The following is a 19,284-nucleotide window of genomic DNA, read 5'->3' on the forward strand; positions in this document are numbered from 1 at the left end:
GCTGACTGATCCAGGAAACTACGTGCTCAGTGTACCAGTACCAGTAATTAATGATGACGATGGGTGGTGCTAGTGCGGCTTTATGCATTTGGTTTTAAAGATAGCAGAGGGGAAAGCAAACATGTGAAGGTAAAATAGCACTGAATTGCCAATGAAAAGAACACAGGCAGAAAAAAGATGGAAACCTGCATGTCTTGTCTGCGTCTGCTTTTTCCATCTTTTTTCTTGTTCTTGGCAATTGAGCACTCTTCTAACTTCAAATGTTGCACCAACCAGCCCAATAGCTCGTGCTTCTACGGAAAGTAAACATGCCCGTAACTAGTATATTGTAGGCACTATACCGCAACAGAGATTAGTAAAAGGTGGTTGGAAGTTTGGTGGAAGAAGAATAGGGAGACCACAAACTACGGAGGCTTACAAAAATGAAGATCCCAAGAATGGCTCAGAAAGTTTGATGGTGTGAATTTTTTTCGTTTAAAAATAATACTAATACTAATAGAGGTAGGACATTCAGCAAAATAAGAAATAAGGCTCGGTGGCACAACCCACCACCCCATTCCATACAGGGCGGTGGTCTGCGCCCCATATTCACCCATCCATCTATACAGATAGCCTGTTCTGGAGTGGCACCGCAGTAACTGGCTGTTTCGGCTCGGAATCTCCTATTTTCTCTGTGCCTTGTGTTGTGTCAGTTCGTTCAAAAAGACTTGCATGCACCGTCAAGACAGAAGCCATAGTGGGTAAACCTTTAAGGCGTTCAACACATCGCTTTGCTCCTGAGTGTAAGCTCAACCAAACCGTTTTTCTGGTCATTAAAAGTGCTTTGAAATAGCAGGCTGGATTTGCTTTCTGTGTTGTCAAGAAGTTGACTCCAGTTGGACACACCTAACACTCAAAAGATTTCACCGTATCTGTCATGTATATCATATATATTGAAAGGTATCACCATTACATAGAACTTGATATCATCAAGTTCTATGTAATGACAAGGCTGCATTTCTTCATAAAAGCATAGAAGAATGCACAAAAAGCCAGACGGCAGCAGCTGCGCTATTTGAAGCTTCGTAGCATTCTGTAAGTTTTTCTGCATATAAGATTTCTTCCTATTGTGATATTGAACCATGTGTTGCATGGCATTCATCATCAGCCTATCTTTATGTCCACTGCAGGATGAAGACCTCTCCCAGCGATCTCCAATTACCCCTGTCTTGCGCTAGCTGATTCATGATATACCCTAATAAGCACGCAGTCTTTCAACTCTCTGGACAATTTGCTTGTGTATGTGTGCTTCGATATGTAGCAATCGGAATACATTGTACTTGCCAACTGTCTTTCATATGAGAGCTAGAAACTGAACGGCTGCTTAATAAAAAAGAAAGAAAAGAAAAAGTACTACTTTATACCTCCATTCGAAGCAGTAATGAACAGGTTGCAGAGACTCCTTCTATAACTAGCGATGAGGTTAGAAGGGCCTTGCAAGACATGAAACGGGGAAAAGCAGCAGGAGAAGATGGAATAACAGTCGATTTAATAAAAAATATAGAAGACATAATGCTTGAAAAGCTGACGGCTCTCTATACAAACTATCTACTTCAAGGGTTCCAGAGAATTGGAAGAATGCAAACAAAACTAATCCACAAAAAGGGAGATATTAAAGAATTGAAGAATTATGGGTCCATTAGCTTACTCCCAGTATTATATAAAATATTCACCAAGATAATTTCCTATCGAATAAGGGCAACACTGGGCTTTAGTCGCCAAAGGAACAGGCTGACTTCAGGAAGAGATACTCTACAATAGATCACATCCATGTTTGTAATCGGATAATCAAGAAATGCACAGAGTACAATGAGCCTCTCTAGATGGCTTTCATGGGTTACAAAAAGGCATTTTAATTAGTAGAGCTAACAGCTGTCATAGAGGCGTAATCAACGAGTACACGACGCTTACGTATATGTCTTGGAAAATATCTACGGAGATTCCACATCTTCCTTAAATCTCCACAATAAGAGGAGGAGGATGCCTATAAAGATGGGGGTCAGACAAGGAGTCACAATCTCTCCAATGCTTTTCACTGTGTGCTTGGAAGCTATTCAAGCTATTCAAGCTATTAAACTGGGAAGGCTTAGGAGTAAGGATCAACGATTAATATCTCTGCAACCTTTGGTTTGCAGATGACATTGTCCTGTTCAGCAACACTGGAGACAAGTTACAACAAATGACTGAGGATTATAGAGAGAGTGTAAGAGTGGTTGAAGATTAAAATGCAGAAGACAAAGGTAATGATGAATAACCGGGCAAAGGAACAAAACTTCAGGATCGCCAGTTGGCCCTAGAGTCTGTGAAGGAGTACGTTTACCTAGGTCAATTACTCGAAGGGAAGCCTGATCATGAGAAGGAAATTTACAGAAGAATAAACATGGGTTGGAGTGCATACGGCAGACATTGTTAGCTCCTGACCGGAAGCTTGCCACTATCACTGAAAAGAAAGGTGTATAATTAGTGCATTTTACCGGTGCTGACATATGGGGCAGAAACTTGGAGACTGAAAAGGAAGCTTGAGAAAAAGTTAAGGATCCCGCAAAGAGGGATGGAACAAAGAATGCTAGGCATAACGTTAAGAGACACTACAAAGAGTGCGACTGTTTTTACTGCTCGGCATCTACTTGGCATTTACTTGCTACCGTCATCACATACCATACTAGAGCGGTACACTCTTAAGCAAATGTACACCCTTTGGGTCGTATCTCGCCACACAACAATAATCGTCATCTGTCGCTTTCCTTTCCTTTCTTGAAAAGCGCTGCGGTCGCTACCTTCCTGCCGAGAACGCTCTGTCATGCTGATAACGTACATGCCGTTCGTGACTTGGAAGTACCGGGCTCGCAGCGTTAAAGAAAGGGAATGCGAGCAAGACAGATGGCAATTATTGTTGTGCGGCAATATAAGACCCAAGGGGTGCAATTTACCGCAAAGACGTATACTCATAAAAAAGATAACACCCTTTGGGGCGTATTTTGTCCCACAACAGTAATTGTCATCTGTCTTGCCCGCATTTCCTTTCTTTAACGCTGTGAGCCCGGTATTTCCTAGCCATGAACGGCATGTGCGTTATCAACGTGACGTAGCATTCTGGACAGGAAAGTAGCGAGCGCAGCATTTTCAAAAAAAGGAAACGCAAGCAGTGCAGATGGCGATTATAGTTGTGGGACAAATATACATCCCAAAGGGTGCAACTGTTTTAAATCGTTGTGCTAAACAAAAACTGCTCGTACGTGGGCCGATCCCGAAGATAGTGCAATATGTCGGGCCGACCCGCGGCGGAGGTGCAGTTGAGGTGCAACCTGCATGTCGCGCCATCTAGCAGCGGCGGTGAGCAACCGCGGGTAGGCTCCCACCGTCATTTCACCATTGTCCGTGGTACGCTCAGGCCTGCCTGAAAGCCTGCTTTTCCAAATGTCCTATGGATTCACCGCGGCCTCTTGGCAGCTCCTTCGTGAGAAGTGTGAACAAAAAGAACAAGCGCTGATACTGCTGCGTTAAGGGTTGTCACAACCGCGAAGTCGGTATCAAATTGTACCGGTTCCCTACAAAACCGGGGGAAGCAACCCGGCGGCTGAAGTGGATCGTCGCGGTTCGTGTCGGTCTTGCGAATTTCTGTTAAACAAACTAAGACGTAAAGGCAAAAGAAGAAAAAAATAAATAAAAAGGAACCAGCAGCGGCATCCGTAAAAACACACAATAAAGCGTCAACTGCATAAAAGCGCGTGAAGTGATTCCCGCTCTTGTAAATCAGTTTAGATGGTTGTTTAGCTCGTCTTGCTCCAAAACAAACGCGCAGTGGTTGTTGCGTGTCAAATCTAGCTTCGTAAGCGCTCCGTGTTGGAGCTTTGTACGCACTGTGTTTCTTCCTGCGCCAAGATCAAGACGCGAATGCTGGAACCGAGCTTATTCGTGCCGATATTTTCTCGCACTTAGAACAACAGAACTAATCTTAGAGTACACTGCAGCATACGTCAAGTATTGGAAAATTAGCATTTATCTCGCGCATGCTAGCGCATATTTGTTCAGTCTCCACGTTGTTTAGTCTCAGCTGATTGCTCTCTATGATGCTTCAGCGGTAATGCCCTCTCACATTCGAGCCCGAACGACGATACCAGAATATGCTCGAGGCGCGCTGTCAACGGAGAAAAAAGCACTTACCTGCCAAATTCGCCAAACCCTCTACATTTGTGAGGTGCAAGGCACGTTCCAAGTAATGAAGCGGCAAATGACAGTTCAAAGACGTCCACGGCCGTATTAATTTTTTTTTGCTCACTTAAGTGGAATAAAATAATGATTTGTTAACTCACTTTGAGTTCAACGTCGTAAGCATACTTGCTTTGTTGTGACAAATACTTCGCGACCTGCGGTGGTTGCTTAGGGGCCATGGTGTTGAGCTGCTAAGCACGAGGTCGCGGGATTAAATCCCGGCTTCGGCGGCCGAATTTCGATGAGGTCGAAATACGAAAACACCCGTGTAATTAGGTTTAGGTCCACGTTAAAGAACCCCAGGTGGTTTAAATTGTTCCGGAGTCCCCCACCACGGCGTGCCTCCTAATCAGATCGTGGTTTTGGCACCTAAAACACCATAATTTAACTTAAGCACCTCACTGTGATGTCCGTGCTGTTTACTTCTTTGACACGATATACATGATTGTAGTCGTAAATTTGTCGTCCTTTCTCAAGCGTCGGTGGTTCGAAATAGGCCTCGATGTTTTCGACTGCCTCAAAACCGCAATTTAGAACGTCCGACAGGTTTCAAACGAGTGCGGCAAAAGCATGCCTCCGTAGCCGTGCTCCGTAGCAGTGGCCGCCTCGGTGTTTCGCGCAACTGACACAGTGGCGCTGACGGCTGAGCCGATCGCAGCGCCGCCTGACCACTGCAGGGAGCCCATACTGTTGCAATGAAGGGAAGGCTGCGGCGACAAAGCATGCGCAAGTGACGGCGCTTCTGAACAGTCCCCTGCTTTCATCCACGTTAGTTCAAGAGGAAGCTTTAGCTCGGGCCCAACTCCGACGCAGTCTATTCAAATACATGTGAAACGCAAGAACGTTTTTCTGAGATAACCCCCTTACCGATTTTAATGAAATTTGTTGCATTTGAGAAAGAAAGTTAAATTCTAGTGACTGTTGGAAGCGGAATTTCGATTTAGGGCCTGAATTTTGTTAGAAAGATTTTCAAAAATCCGGAACCCTAAAAAAATAGATGCACGAAGTTTGCAAATTAATAGCTCTGCATCAAGAACAGATATCGCGATTCTGGAAACGGCATCTACTATATCACTGAAAGCGGACAAATTTGATGTGTAGTTTTATATATTATGTGCATTTCTTACGTAACGTACAAGGGTTCTGCAAAAGCTGTGTTTCCATACTACTAAATTTTTTTAGATTCACGTGTAACATATCAATTTTGTCCACTTTAGATGTACTATTACATGCAATTCAAATAATTGTGCTATCGCTTTTCATTGCTAAGTTACAGAGTTGTAAACTTGATAGTTTCGTTCTTTCGAAATTTTCAATTTTTGACGCTTTTTAATAAAAAAATTGACGACCTAAATAAAAAATTCGAAACCAAGTCACTAGATTTTAAGTTTTTCTTTTAAATTCAACAAACCTCGCCAAATTCGGTGCAGTGCTTACTGAGAAAAACGAATTCTCCTTTTACATGTATTTGGATAGGGCCACCAAAGGGAAGCTTTAGCTCGGGCCCAACTCCGACGCGGCCTATTCAAATACATGTAAAACGCACAAATGTTTTTCTGAGATAACCTATAGACCGATTTTAATGAAATTTATCGCATTTGAAAGAGAAGGTTAAATCCTAGTAACTGTAGAAGCGTAATTTCAATTTAGAGCCTGGATTTTGTTAAAACGATTTTCAAAAATTCGAAAGTTTGGAAATGTAGAAGCACGAAGTTTACAAATTAACAGCTCTGCATCAAGAACAGATATCGCGGTTCTGTAAACGGCATCCACTAGATCATCGAAAGCGGACAAATTTGGTATGCCACTTTACATCTTACGTGACTTTGTTACGTTATATACAAGGGTTCTGCAAAAGTTGTATTTCCATATTACTAAATTTTTTAGATTCTTGTGTAACATCTCAATTTTGTCCGCTCTAGATGTACTATAATGTGCAATTAGGTGCAACAAACCTCGTCAAATTTGGTGCAGTGGTTGCTGAGAAAAACAAATTCTCCTTTTACATGTATTTAGACAGAAGCACCCGAGTTAAAGTTTCCTCTTGGCTGGGAAAGAGAAAACATAAACACCTTATTAGCAACAGTTAAATAAGATAAAACACACCACTGATTGTAAAAGTTTACTTGCCGCTTTTTCCTTCCGCGTCGGGGCAAATGCGAAACCTTCGCACGTGAAGCTGCGTCGATTCAGCGTCTCTTCCGACACCCAAAAGCACTATCAAACGCTGGCGAACTACTTGGGGCCGTAACACATGTGCAGCTGCCACGCGCCCGTAGCTTTCCCTTCATGTCCACAGAAAGTTGTCCAAGAGTATAACAATGAACACTTAGGTCTTTATAGCGTTCCGCATCGTCAATGCATCGTAATGGATGGATAGATGGATGGATGGATGGATGGATGGATGTTATGAGCGTCCCCTTTGGAACAGGGCGGTGGGTTGCGCCACCAAGCTCTTGCTATTATACTGCCTAATGTCCTACCTAGTCTAAACAATTAAAAAAAAAACACTTTGAACTACCACGCCCAAATTTTCTGATCCCCTATTGCGAACTGTGCTTTTGTACGTGTCCGTCTTTTGTCGTTTCCCTATTTTTCTTCCACCAATCCTCCAATCTCCTCTTACTAATGCCTATTGCGGACATGTTTGCTTTACTACTGCTCCTGCTGAACCCAAGGGCTTCAAGGAGGCCAGTGGTGCCTAAATGGACCTCTGGTTAGACGTCTTCACATTCCAATAAAACATGCTCCACAGTTTCCCTAGCTTTACCGCAGCAAGCACATGCTTCTTCTTCCTTCTTATATCTCGCTTTATAGGTGCGTGTTCTAAGGCATCCCGATCTCGCTTCGAAAAGTAATGAGCTTTCCTTTGAGTTATCATAAATGGTTTCTTTCCTGATTTCGTTTTTTTCCTCTTAAGTAGTTACTCATGGCAGGTTTCTTTTCCATTACCACCACCCATGAGATTAATCAATCGTCAATGTTAATGGTGTGGCGCCATCTGCTAGATAGAAATCAAACCACTTTTACGGTTTGGCGCTGCGTCTGTAGCCCTAGCAGTGTGAAAACAAACAGCATATCTGAATAATTACGACAATACACAACTAATGATTTGTCCTCATCTTGATATGAGACTTAGCGAGGACGGAATCCACCACCTGTTTCTTGCTGACAGGGCGGGAAGCCAGTAACAAGCGCTAATTCAGATCGAAGCGGGTAGTCGGCGCTGTGAGGGCGCGGATGTCTATTGCGGTTACCGGCGGTAACTCTCACAATAGTGTTTTATGGCGTTTTTCACTGGTCGATCTGGGTCGGTCGCCGAAATCCTGGAGCGAGTGCTCGCATTTCACCAATTCGAATCTGCCATCGGAGAGCGAAAATGATCCGCGATGGATCGTACTGGAAGTCTGTGCGCACACGTCACAGAAACCGACTTTCGCTCTGTGCGTTTATATGGCCACCAAAATCGTCCCACAGCGAGCGGAAGTGACGTATTGCTTCTCGTCCTATTTCCGCCCGAATCCGTACCTTGGCAGCGGAGCAAGTGAGGGTGATCCGGCACAGAGAGAGTTGATCCGAAACGACCAGTGGAAAGCGTGAACCCGCTTCAGTGAAATTTGCATTCGCCGCGCTGGAGCAAAAAATCCTTCTTCAGGTCGACCGGAGCGAAGCAAACGCTCTGCTAAAACTGTGTAAGCGGATCGTGTTTCTCGCTTCGCTAGCCCGCTTGCGGCTAAGCGGAGGGCGCATGCGCATTCGTGCTTCCGCTCCGCTCAGCTGCTGAGCAAAGATGAAACTCTTTAAAGCTGCCAATAATCAGCCAGTTACGCCCGGAACTATACACCGCTGCGCAAGGATAATGCCTGTGTGCATCTCATACCTACGGAAATGCTGCAATGTAGTGGTGAGATGCAGTATCGTACGTGATGGAGTATCCTTTGCAAAGTTGAGATATGGGCAGGGATACGTTGACGAATGAGTAAAGAGCGAGATATTGCACGCGGCTTATTCGCAGGTATTACTGTTCAGTGAAAACTACTTTTACTTACTTAATTACTCTTTTTGCGAAATTTGCATGATTTTTTAATACTAATTGATGCACAATATTCCCTAATTCGATTCAGCTTGATGTAGTCTTAATCCAACTCACTTTGTTTATTACACCTTTCTTTTGTGTGCCTTTTCTGGACTAACCGATATTGGCCAACACCCAACGTGATTAGTGCCATTGCCCTTGACGCCAACAACAGCATCAGATGTAACAACGACAGCATTGCGTCTGCATCTACACAACGCGTCCACGGCGCTGGGATTTGATTTACCTGTGAGTCAAGAACCCTGCGCCTACATCGCATCCGCGGTTTTGGTATATGTATACAATCGCAAGAAAACGCCGCTATAGAAAGCGAAGAAAGGAACGAGGGCGTCGAAAGCGGTGCGCGTGTTCTCAGTCCCGAAAGGCAAAACGGCGCATGAAAGAAGCGTCGCTCGACGCAAACTTTCGTCCACAAATGACGTAACGCGCTTCTCTGCGCATTGCGCCGCCAGCACAGGCTTCTACGTGTGCATAAAGTAGAGCGAGAGAACGTTAGAGAGCCGAATGAAGAATACAAAATAAACTGAGCCCTGCGTGTTTCTAGTTGCACCTTTCATCTCCTCCGTCGCTTCTTTTTAGCTTGAATGTTTCAATCCAAGAAATGCAAGCGCTTGAACTTGCCACAGCCAGAGGTGCCCTCGTATACTGCTCGGCGTGAGCCAGACGGGCTGCGTGACTGACGTGAATCGGCAGAGGAGCAGCACAAGATCAACTTCCCCAGCTAAGGTTTCTCAATCATTGTGCTCGTTCACTTTGTTCGGCGCCTTGCGTGCCGCTGTTTGCGGCCTGCCGCTCGCTTTCGAATGGCCCGCAGACGCTCGTCCCTTGCTCTTCCCATTCAGCGCCGAGCTCACGCGAGCCGAGACAGCCGCGATAAGAAAGGAAGGCCAGTCGGCTCCGGTGGACAGTTGGACCATCCGTTTCTCACGCGAAGCTCCTCCCTGCACAAGACAACTCGGTCAAGCGTTCCAGACCGCGGGGCCCGGCCCTCTCAGACGTCTATAAAGAAGCCCTACACCGCGGATGCTGCACTGGCCAACCGATTGGCGCATCAGAGAGGTTTCTCTCCGGCCGGCCCTTATCAAGAAATCGGACCAACCCGAAGACACCACATCGCCCCGAACCACCTACGGTGTCTCTATATGTACGATTGGTATGCTTGTGGTGGCTGTACAGTGGTTAAACCGAGAGCAGAGGGAATACCGTGTTCTGCATAAGACTTCTGGCACCATCGTTCTCCTCACACGTACGTATAGTAGCTGAATCGTGCATCACAGTACCTAACCTTACTCTGTGCGGGAGCGTTGCACAATATATCCGATGCTGCTTATTTTTTTCAGTCACTGATAATCTGATCTGCATTGACGCACGTCCTCTTTATGGAGTATCGACGACTGTAGGTGAAGAAGTAATCGGGACAGCTGTGACTTCTTTCTTCCCAGCACATTGTTATTTTAGCACAAGATCTGGAGTTGATAAAGATATAAGTGCGATAATTTGAGCCAGCAGCTTGGCTTTGTAAAACTAAATTACCCGTGCAAATATACTTAAGCGTAATTTGTCCTTAATAGACGTGTTGAACCAGCCATCAATAACACAAGATGGGCCGAAGGCGAAGGCTGTTCGAAAATTCAATAAGCAGAGTAAAAGTAAATATCGCTCGCAAATGCAAGATCCAGGAAAACCGGATCTACACGCGGCAGTATGGCGTTGCGCTGCTGGGCGCGAGGTCACGGGTTCGATCCCAACCACAGCGGCCGCGTTTCGATAGGGACTAAATGCAAAATGCTCGTGTACTTAGATTTCATCATCATCGGCAGCAGCCTGTTTTATGTCCACTGCAGGACGAAGGCCTCTCCCTGCGATCTCCAATTACCCCTGTCCTGCACCAATCAATTCCAACTTGCACCCGCGAATTTCATAATTTCATCGCTTCACCTTGTCTTCTGCCGTCCTCGACTGCGTTTCCCTTCTCTTGGTACCCATTCTGTAACCCTAATGGTCCAACGGTTATCTAACCGGCGCATTACATGACCTGCCCAGCTCCATTTTTCTGTGTCTTGATGTCAATTAGAATATCGTCTATACCCGTTTACTCTCTGATCCAAACCGCTCTCTTTCTATCTCTTAACGTTATGCCTAGCAATCTTCGTTTACTTCGTTTTCGTAATCATCTCTACATGCACCTTAAAGAACCCCAGGGGGACAAAATAAATCCGGTGTCCCCCAAAACTGTGTGCCTCATAATCACATCGTGGTTATGGCGCTTTAAAACCATATAATATAATTATTTAAATTTTAAGACGGGCTATGCGGCGTTTTTCTGGCAAGGAGCAGAGTTAAGAGTATCGGATAGCACCGGTGCATAAAAAGCTTCAGCTCGGAAGCTCCTATCTTTGCGTGGGAACGGATAAATAATTTTTCCCCAGTAACCGTTACACTGAGTTTTATGAGGTTTGTTGCACGTAAAAGAAAATAACTTTCATCTAGTGACTGTAGGAAGTCGTTCTTTTATTTAGGCCGTCAATCAAAATAATAATAAAAGGTTGCAGAATTCCAAGAAAACTGAACTATCAAGTTTACAACTCTACAGCTCAGGAATGAAAACGAATACTACGATTCTGTAAACTCAATAGTAAATTTAAAGTGGAAAATATTGATGTGTTTAACACCGCTCTAAAAAGTACCACTAAATTGTGGTACTTTCGCAAACCTTGTAACAATTTCACTTAAGCCGCAAATTCACACATCAAGTTTGATCACTTTAAATGCTCTAACGCACGCAGCTTAAAAAGCTGCGAGATCTGTTTTCGGCCCGGAGTTACAGATATGTAAGCTTCATGGTTCAGTCTTTTATACTTGCCAATTTTCAAGAATTTTCGAAAAAAAGCTCCAATCCCTAAATTAAATCCAACTTCTCAGAGTCGCTATAATTTAACCTTTTCTCACAAATACCAGGAATTTCATTCAAGGAGGTCCAGCGTTTGTCTCTCATAAAATCATTTATGCATTTTACATGTATTTCAATAGGGAAATGACATTTGGTTCCGAGCTGACGCTTCCTCTTAACATTGTAACGATGTGCAGTTATAGTCTACGGGTCGAACCACAGACGATCTTGCTGGTTGATTTGTCGTCAGGGCACAGTGAGGTCTTGGAAATTCGGTGCTCTTCGGCAGCACACGCAGACTTATAATCACGGCAACACTTATAATCGCTGACCCGAAACGTGAAAGCCTCAGTGTCATTGGCGACTGAGACAATCGATTCGGTCATTGCAGACGTGGTAAAAAAAGGCGGCTGCCCCAAGGTGACTAAGCGGGCCAGCACTTCAGCGACCGCGCCTCCTGGAACATGCTGCTTCTCTGGACTTCTCTCCTCCTACTGTGGCATCCCGGTTCGAGCGAGCACACGTTCCCGTTCTTCGGCTCAGTGACAGTCATGCCGGCACTAAAGACGCTGGTGCCGACGGGAACCCCACTGATCGGCTCCAATATCGGCGTTGCAATACCCTTCGAGGTCGTTGTGCCAGACCCGGGAAAACTGATGGTCAACATGCGCTCACTGGAGCCCGGACACGACCGATGGGCGCTGTATCGGGGCCTCTCGTGGTTGATGCGTCGTTTCGGATTGGACGGCGAGGCATGCGTCAAGAGGTCGTTGTGCGAAGTCGCCTCCATGCCCAGGATTCCAGGCCTGCTGGGAGACGTTGTAGATGCGCTATTCACGTAAGTCACTTTGCCAAGGCTTTGAGCACGTTAAGTGCTTCTACGCGCGTTTCATGTACGCGCATCAGCTGTTGCTTGCGCCATGCGTTGCAACAGGGCCGATGGGTTGAAGGGACACGGATACCATCGAAGACGAACAAGGCTATCAGTTAAGACACATGTTGGCAGATATTAGGCTTGTGCAAGACTTTACTAAATGCGAGCTAGAGCAGTTAAAGTCGGGCGTTGTGCATGTACAAGATTAATCTGTCATAATCTGTCAGCCTTGTGCTAGCTCTTTCGCAACTAAAATCACGTTTTCTTGCGTTGACTATTTGATTTAAAATCAAAGTAGTGCTCATCTATGGTCAGGATACCTTTAGTGCACATAAAGAGACGCCATTAGGCAAAAACTGTATTGCGGTATCGCTTCCACAATTTCAGGAATTTTCCCGATATTTCTTAACTTATGCGATTGCTACAGTGTAATACGACATAGCGCTAAACCATCGATAAATTTTTGTGAAGAAGTAAACTGATGCATAAAACCATACGGCCGTTTATTAAGACGACTGCATTGACAGGAGCCAACATTCTTGCTACTATTTGACAAGAGCTACTGTTGGTCACTAAGAATCCTCCAAGCCACGCCGTTCTTTGTGTCTGCAGGATACCCAAGGACCATCACAACCTCTCAGTTCTGGACGATTACTACAAGGCGTCCAAGCGGGGTCGTACTCTTGGAGAGTGTGACGTCGGCTACTCCCAGTGTCCCGTCTCTCTATACGAACTGCCAAACTACGCACATGTTCGGTGGCTCTGATCCTTATAGTTCACTAGGACAAATTGCTTTGTTTCGTTTTGATGGCTGGCATCTGTTAGCCCCACGTTTGGTGTTTGTGCTGTGATTTTCTTATATTTTACAGGATTTTAGGTTCGTAACCTAGTGCTGTCAGTGTGGGTGTCTGTCTCCGTTGCATTTTCTGAAACAAGCTTTGCTGCTCATTAACGCAGCTCACGACAAGCACCCTTCACGGGGCACCACTAAGCTTCCTGAAGTTAATGCGACATAAAATTAAAGACAAAACAATATTCTGTATTTTTTCCGGTTTACTCACACCGTAGCCAAAACTATATCCGAGGGGACGAGTATGCCCGAGTTTCTCGATATGGACACCTCTGAGGAAGCGTTTTAGTCCTGCTGTGATGGGTCGTTAACTATATGCATGGCTTTGTGTAGTTGCATACCAACACTATAACTGTGTTGTAACCGTTATAACTGTGACAGCATTTCATGGTATCAAACAGATTTAACACGCTGAGTATCTTATAGGCGTACTAGCGTATTTGTCTAGTGAACGACGTGAACGGATACATCAGCATCGGTAAGCGACATCTTGTTCCGTTTCGTTATACCAAAGCGTATGATACCTACTGCAGTGAGCGGCTAAGTTCAGCTTAACCTCTCTCGCAAACGTGTGGGTGCGACGTGGTCACCACGAAGGTTTTCGTTCACTCTCCTTCGTTATTTTTTTTTGCCTAGGAAAGTTGCGCAATAATTTCGCTGCGGAATTCTAGCTGGACATCACCTCGCCACTTGACTTCGCCATCAGCGTTGTTGCTCCGGTAATCAAATACTTCGATTAGAAATGAAGCATTTCTACATCAAATCGATAAGTTTTGAAACTAATACTTAAGTTCGAAAGATGACTGTTCGATTTGTTATAGTTCTTGAACATACCAACATCCCTTATTTCTAATTGTGACGCACGCATTTATACATACTGCAGTTCACATTGTATGCGAGCAATACACTACTTAAGATTGCCTTTTTTGCCGGCAATAACAACCATCGGCGTACAAAATATCTGGCTGGAAAGGCTCACAGGCTAGATAGCTAGAGGAGGAAATATGGCGATTTCAGGTGTTGCTTGCATTTAACTCCGATCTACACTGCTTGTTACTCTCACTGCAGTCTGCAGCATGTGATATCGTCAAGTATATACCTATTCTTGGATTGTAGCGCGAAGTGACACACACACAGACTAGAAGAAGACCAGGACTAGCGCTAACTCTCAACTAAATCTTTATTGAAACTATTTACATATATATGATTGGTAGCAAATACTTCAGCATACGAACATGACAAGGTCTAAAGACTATCGGTTAAACATATAAAGAGGTAGGGAAGCAAAGAAAAAACAAACAAAAGGCACTACTTGAGAGTGCCACACGCGCTGAGAAGATATTGAAATTCGCTAAGAGAGATATTGATGCGTCGCTAACACAAGTCGCTCCTAATATTTTAATGTGAAATGCCTCAATTATTTCAAGTGTAGTTTGGCATTTGTGTCTTGAAAGGACTTTTGTGTCTTCAAACAAAGGTTTACAACCACAATTCAAACAATGCGACGCTAGATGTGAAGCCTTAGGGTTGTTAAGGGATTGTTTGTGTTCTTTTAGTCTGAGATTGATACACCCGCCGCTCTGTCCAATGTAAGCTTTCCCGCACTTGAGCGGAATATAACAAACCGTGCCAGTGTTACAAGGCACTAAAGGGGGCACATGCCTAAGGCCGCAATCATTTTTTCTTCCTTTGCCCCCCCCCCCCCCCCCCCTGTTCAAGTTTCCTATGTATCATAGGGCACATCATAGACAATTTGCAGCGGGAAGAGAAAACTGCATTAACGTCGTATATACTGGCCACGTTTCGTAAACCGTGTGACAACCTACGTACATAGGGCACCACACCAAACCTTTTTTCCTTTTTCTATTTTTCTTGTTTCTTAGCAGCACTTTTTACACATTCCAAAGCTTTTCACAGGTTAGCGATAACAAATGAACAGTCTATGATGTGCTCTATGATAAATAGGAAACTTGAACAGGGGGGCAAAAGAAGAAAGAGTGATTGTGGCGTTAGACAAGTGTCCCCTTTAGTGTCTTGTAAAATTGGCATAGTTTATCAGATTCGACTCAAGTGCGGGAAAGCCTACATTGGACAGAGTGGCAGGTGTATCAATATCAGACTACAAGAACACAAACGATCACTTAACAACCATAATGCTTCACATCTAGCGTCGCATTGTTTCAATTGGGGTTGTAAACCTTTGTTTGAAGACACAAAAGTCCTTTCAAGACACAAATGCCAAACTACACGTGAAATAATTGAGGCATTTCGCATTAAAAGGTTAGGAGAGACTACGCGTCATTATCTCTGTTAGAAAGCTAATTTCAATATTTTCTCAGCACGTGTGTCAATCTCAAATAGTGCCTTTTTTTTTTGCTTCCCTACCTCTTGATATGTTTAACCGATAGTCTTTAGGCCTTGTTATGTTCGTATGCTTGCGGCATTTAGAATCAGTTATATATATGTTGATAGTTTCAATAAAGATTTAGTTGAGAGTTAGCGCTCGTCCTGGGTACTAGTTCGTGTGGGTGTCACTTCTCGCTACAATCCAAGAATATGTTACCGTACCAACTCGCCTAACTTTCTATCCTTTTGCAAGTATATACGTAGTCTCAACCTTTGCTTTGTTGACCCCTTTTCTTTCGCAGCATGCTCGCTGTGTCGGCCTCGGCAGGAATCGAGAATTTTTCACGTGGGGATTGCATGCGCTGCGTGCATGCTGTGGTGCTGCACGTGTCGGAGCAAGCGGCTCATCTGCTAGGCGCACCACTACTCGCTTATCTAGGTCAGCAGCAGGCGCCTCTGCATGGCATGCAGTCTACAGGTCGCGCAAAAGGAAGATGGTTACTCTGTTATCGCTGCTGCAGCTGCAAAAGAGTGCTGAGGTACTAATTTGTTAAAGAGCCGCACGCTCACACCTATTTTCACTGAAGAGATACAGGTGCCCTTTTAACGTGCAATTTTTGAGATACTGATTTCACAGTCGTACGTGCTTTTCTTTCTCTGGGAAGGGGGGTGGGGGTGCGGGGTTGTGGTTTTGTGCTCGTTTAAATAAATCTCGCTTTATTCAGGCAATGCGAGAACAATCAATACATTATTTGTCGAAAAATTCTGCAACAAAGCTAAGCAGAAAGTATGCCAATTCTATGTCTTTCGGATCTTCAGTACGCATTGAAGCTTGGCGTCGAGTCAGTTTACCGTTGTTTTGTACGTCGGTCCCAATGCTTAATATTCCACCAAGCCTATAGCTGTTTCACGGGCAGCGAAACCAGCGATATTGTCTAGGAATAACCAAGTTCGACGGGTGCACCAATTTCAAACTTGAACTTTCCCAACAGCAATTTTCATGGAGTTATACAAAGGTGGCTTCTCTACATATCTTTTTATTTTCTGTGTCTTGGTGGCAAAGCATATAGTCACATAACAAGCTCTCACTGGGCATTCGGTATTCTGCCACCTGGACTGTGTCCGCTCCCTTCGTACTAGTCAATATCCTTCCACATCTTTCAGTCTGGTCTAATAGTGCTCAAGGTCAGTTCAGTTACCATGGTGTGATAAAGAGGTAACGCGAGGTTGCGCACCGTGTGAGGGTCTGCAGTCTTGTGTTTTGTGCTGACCTGGTACACCTTACTTCGCTTGGCGTGGGTGCAGTGAAGAACAAAGAACACGCAGAGCATGATGGCAACTGCGGTGTTCACGCTGGCCAGCATCTGGTAGAACCCTTCGTACGAACCTTTGCTGTCACGAAGTAAGCCTGCAAATAGCGCAGTAGGCCATTTAGAAGGGTCGTGCATGCGGGCTCAAAACTGCATGTTTCGCTGTAACAGCAAGAACCAAACCCAATCAGGCCCATGACCTAGATATACAAAAATGCCACATGATGACATGGAGTCGTAGGCGAAAACCCATCGACATAGGACACTAGCGCAGAAGCAGTCTAAAGTTTGCGTACGTGCGTTTCGGACAACGTTCTGCGCTCGGTAAACTTTGTCAACTTAAAAGAAAAGGTGCCTAGCATTCAAGAGGACGACATTGTTCATCCCAACGTTGTTTACGCGGACAAAATGTGCCGAATTGACTATGCCTGTTGTCCTTGAATTTACTATGTGCTGTACAAAACGTTCAACGCTGCAAGAACTTGAGTTGACAGACTTGTATTATGCTAAAGAGAAAACATTTCAAAGGGTTTTCTCAGTTACCCTTTGTTGGTGTGTTGTGAGCGGCATGATAAAAGTAGCCGGATTGTATAACACTTGAAGCACTCTCGTATTTGGCCTTGCAACATTTCTTATTCAGTTCCATCATTTTTCTGTCTTATGTCTATGAAACCTTGTGTTCTGAAAAATGTGTAAGTGTGGCCGGAGTTTTCGTTGTGCATGAAATACAATTGAAGTGAAAAATTCGGTGTCCTGTGTGATTCAACGAAAAAATTAAGATTGCCTAGCGCATGGCCCTTGTCGAACTTCGCATGGCTGTGCAGTTGGCAGTATATCTCCATATTTAAGTGTTTACGCGTAGATCACGTATATAAACGTACCTTTCCGAGTAGCCGCTCGATACAACAGTCCTGGACACGTATAGGCTCATAAGCAGTATGACTGCACACTACTCCGATGCAACATACGCCATGATTAAAAAGAGCGTTGTTTTTGCAATTGTTACCTTGGCATCGAAGCTTAATTAAGTCACTGATTATACGATACACAAGAATAATGGGCAGGGTTTAGTTATATTGCAGTGATGGTTTTGTGGATAAGTTGTGGTGTTAGAATTTGCGCACATGTGGAAGTCATACAGTAATGTGGCGTTTACTATGTCACTCTATGTGAAAGGTGTCAGTAGTATTAGCGGTGAGCGCTCGAATACTACGGCTGTTGCTGCAGCGTACATGTGACCGTTGTTTTTATCGGTTTGACTGTTCGTTAGAAATTTATTCTTGGGTCCTCCAACAGAAAAGTATATATAGTTAGTAGCCGAGCTCTCGCGGTTGCATTTCCTCCAGATCGGCGCACTAGTTGATATCGCGAGGGAGAGCAGGATTACCGAGAACCACGAGAACTCCCCTGATGCCCTCAATAAAGCTCCCTGTGTCATAACCCTCAAGGGCTGGGGAAAAACTTGGAAGCTCTTAACCGCAATGGTGGCTTGAAAGTTTCTTCGAACTGCCACAACACTATAGCCATTTAGTCGTGTCGGGACAAGTGACGCAGCTGCTTGGGCTCACCCAGAATCGAAGAACCGCTAAAGGATACTGGTATCATGACCAGACCATTGAAGGCCGCGTTGGCCATGAATTTGTCCAGACCTAAATATTCGGCAGCCAGGATGCTTCGCGCTGGTGCAGAATACCCCTGCACCACAGCTTGGGTTGTCTGTAGGGCCGCGATGCTCACAAGAGAGCTGGCGTCCGTCATCATAAGTGATGACAGGGATTCGAGTGCGAAGCCGACCGCCAGGAGGGGACAGCGACTAGCAGGAGCCATGTCAGACAACGGCACAACGACGACGGGCCCCAGCAGCTTCCCTACGCCGCTGAACGCCACAAGTATCCTTCTTGTCGCCACAAGTGGCGACAAGAAGGATGTAGAAGGCGGGCGTGGAGAGCAGGCTTGCCATGCTCTTCAGCGGGCTCGACGCATTCCCAGGATCGGGACCTGTAGAACACTTGCTCGTTCTTTCCAGGCTTTCATAAGAGTGACCTCTTGTTGGACGCTTGTCACTGAAGCGAAGTGACTCTTCTGCTTTAACTTCCCCTACCGACTCCCTGGTCGTGCTGTATGACCCAGTTCTCCATGCGTCACTGTGGCGATCATGTCTTGGTGCACACTGATATTGAAGGGGAAGTTGTTCCTTGCTAACAGTATTTGCCGACGCGGTCGTTGTAACTGGTCGCCAAGCGGCAAAGCGGCCAATATTTACTGGCGATGGATTGCTGAGGAGCATGGATAGGGGTACTGCCTGCATCATCAGGGCACCGGTCAACAGCAGCGCTCCCTTGAGAGAATAGGCGACGCGGAGGCGATTCAACAACTACGGAGCAACCATGTCGGCGGCGCTCCAGGCGATATAGATGAATGACATGGTGGTTCCTCTGTACTTGTCGAAAAAAGCCAGTTTGTAGGCAGCGGCAGAAATGATGAACATACCCAAGCCAAGACCTGCAGATAACAGAGGAAAACAAATTTAGTGCCATTCCACTCTGTGAAGGTGGATGACAAGCGAAGCTGCGTGTAGTGATGACTATATTGATTTAATATATAGCGAATACTATATTGATTGAATAGACACATACATGTGACTTCGTGATTCTAGTCTTTTATTTT

General features: G+C 45.0%; 1 protein-coding gene across 1 annotated transcript; it reads left to right on the forward strand.

Annotated features, from left to right (window-relative positions):
- Nucleotides 1-11,649: 11,649 nt before the first annotated feature.
- On the forward strand, nucleotides 11,650-12,922 carry LOC142581822 (uncharacterized). Its single transcript, XM_075691270.1, has 2 exons — nucleotides 11,650-12,075; nucleotides 12,724-12,922. The coding sequence occupies exons 1-2, from the start codon at nucleotides 11,702-11,704 to the stop codon at nucleotides 12,875-12,877; spliced, it is 528 nt and encodes a 175-aa protein (XP_075547385.1). The 5' UTR covers nucleotides 11,650-11,701; the 3' UTR covers nucleotides 12,878-12,922.
- The last annotated feature ends 6,362 nt before the right edge of the window (nucleotides 12,923-19,284 follow it).

This window comes from Dermacentor variabilis, chromosome 5, assembly GCF_050947875.1.
Source record: "Dermacentor variabilis isolate Ectoservices chromosome 5, ASM5094787v1, whole genome shotgun sequence".
Taxonomy (NCBI): Eukaryota; Metazoa; Arthropoda; class Arachnida; order Ixodida; family Ixodidae; genus Dermacentor; species Dermacentor variabilis.

Excerpts from the sequence above, each read along its gene's own strand:
- LOC142581822 (XM_075691270.1), top strand. The coding sequence starts at position 11,702 with ATGCTGCTTCTCTGGACTTCTCTCCTCCTACTGTGGCATCCCGGTTCG. Across the intron at positions 12,076-12,723 it reads GTTGTAGATGCGCTATTCAC|GATACCCAAGGACCATCACA; the intron begins GTAAGTCACTTT and ends TTGTGTCTGCAG.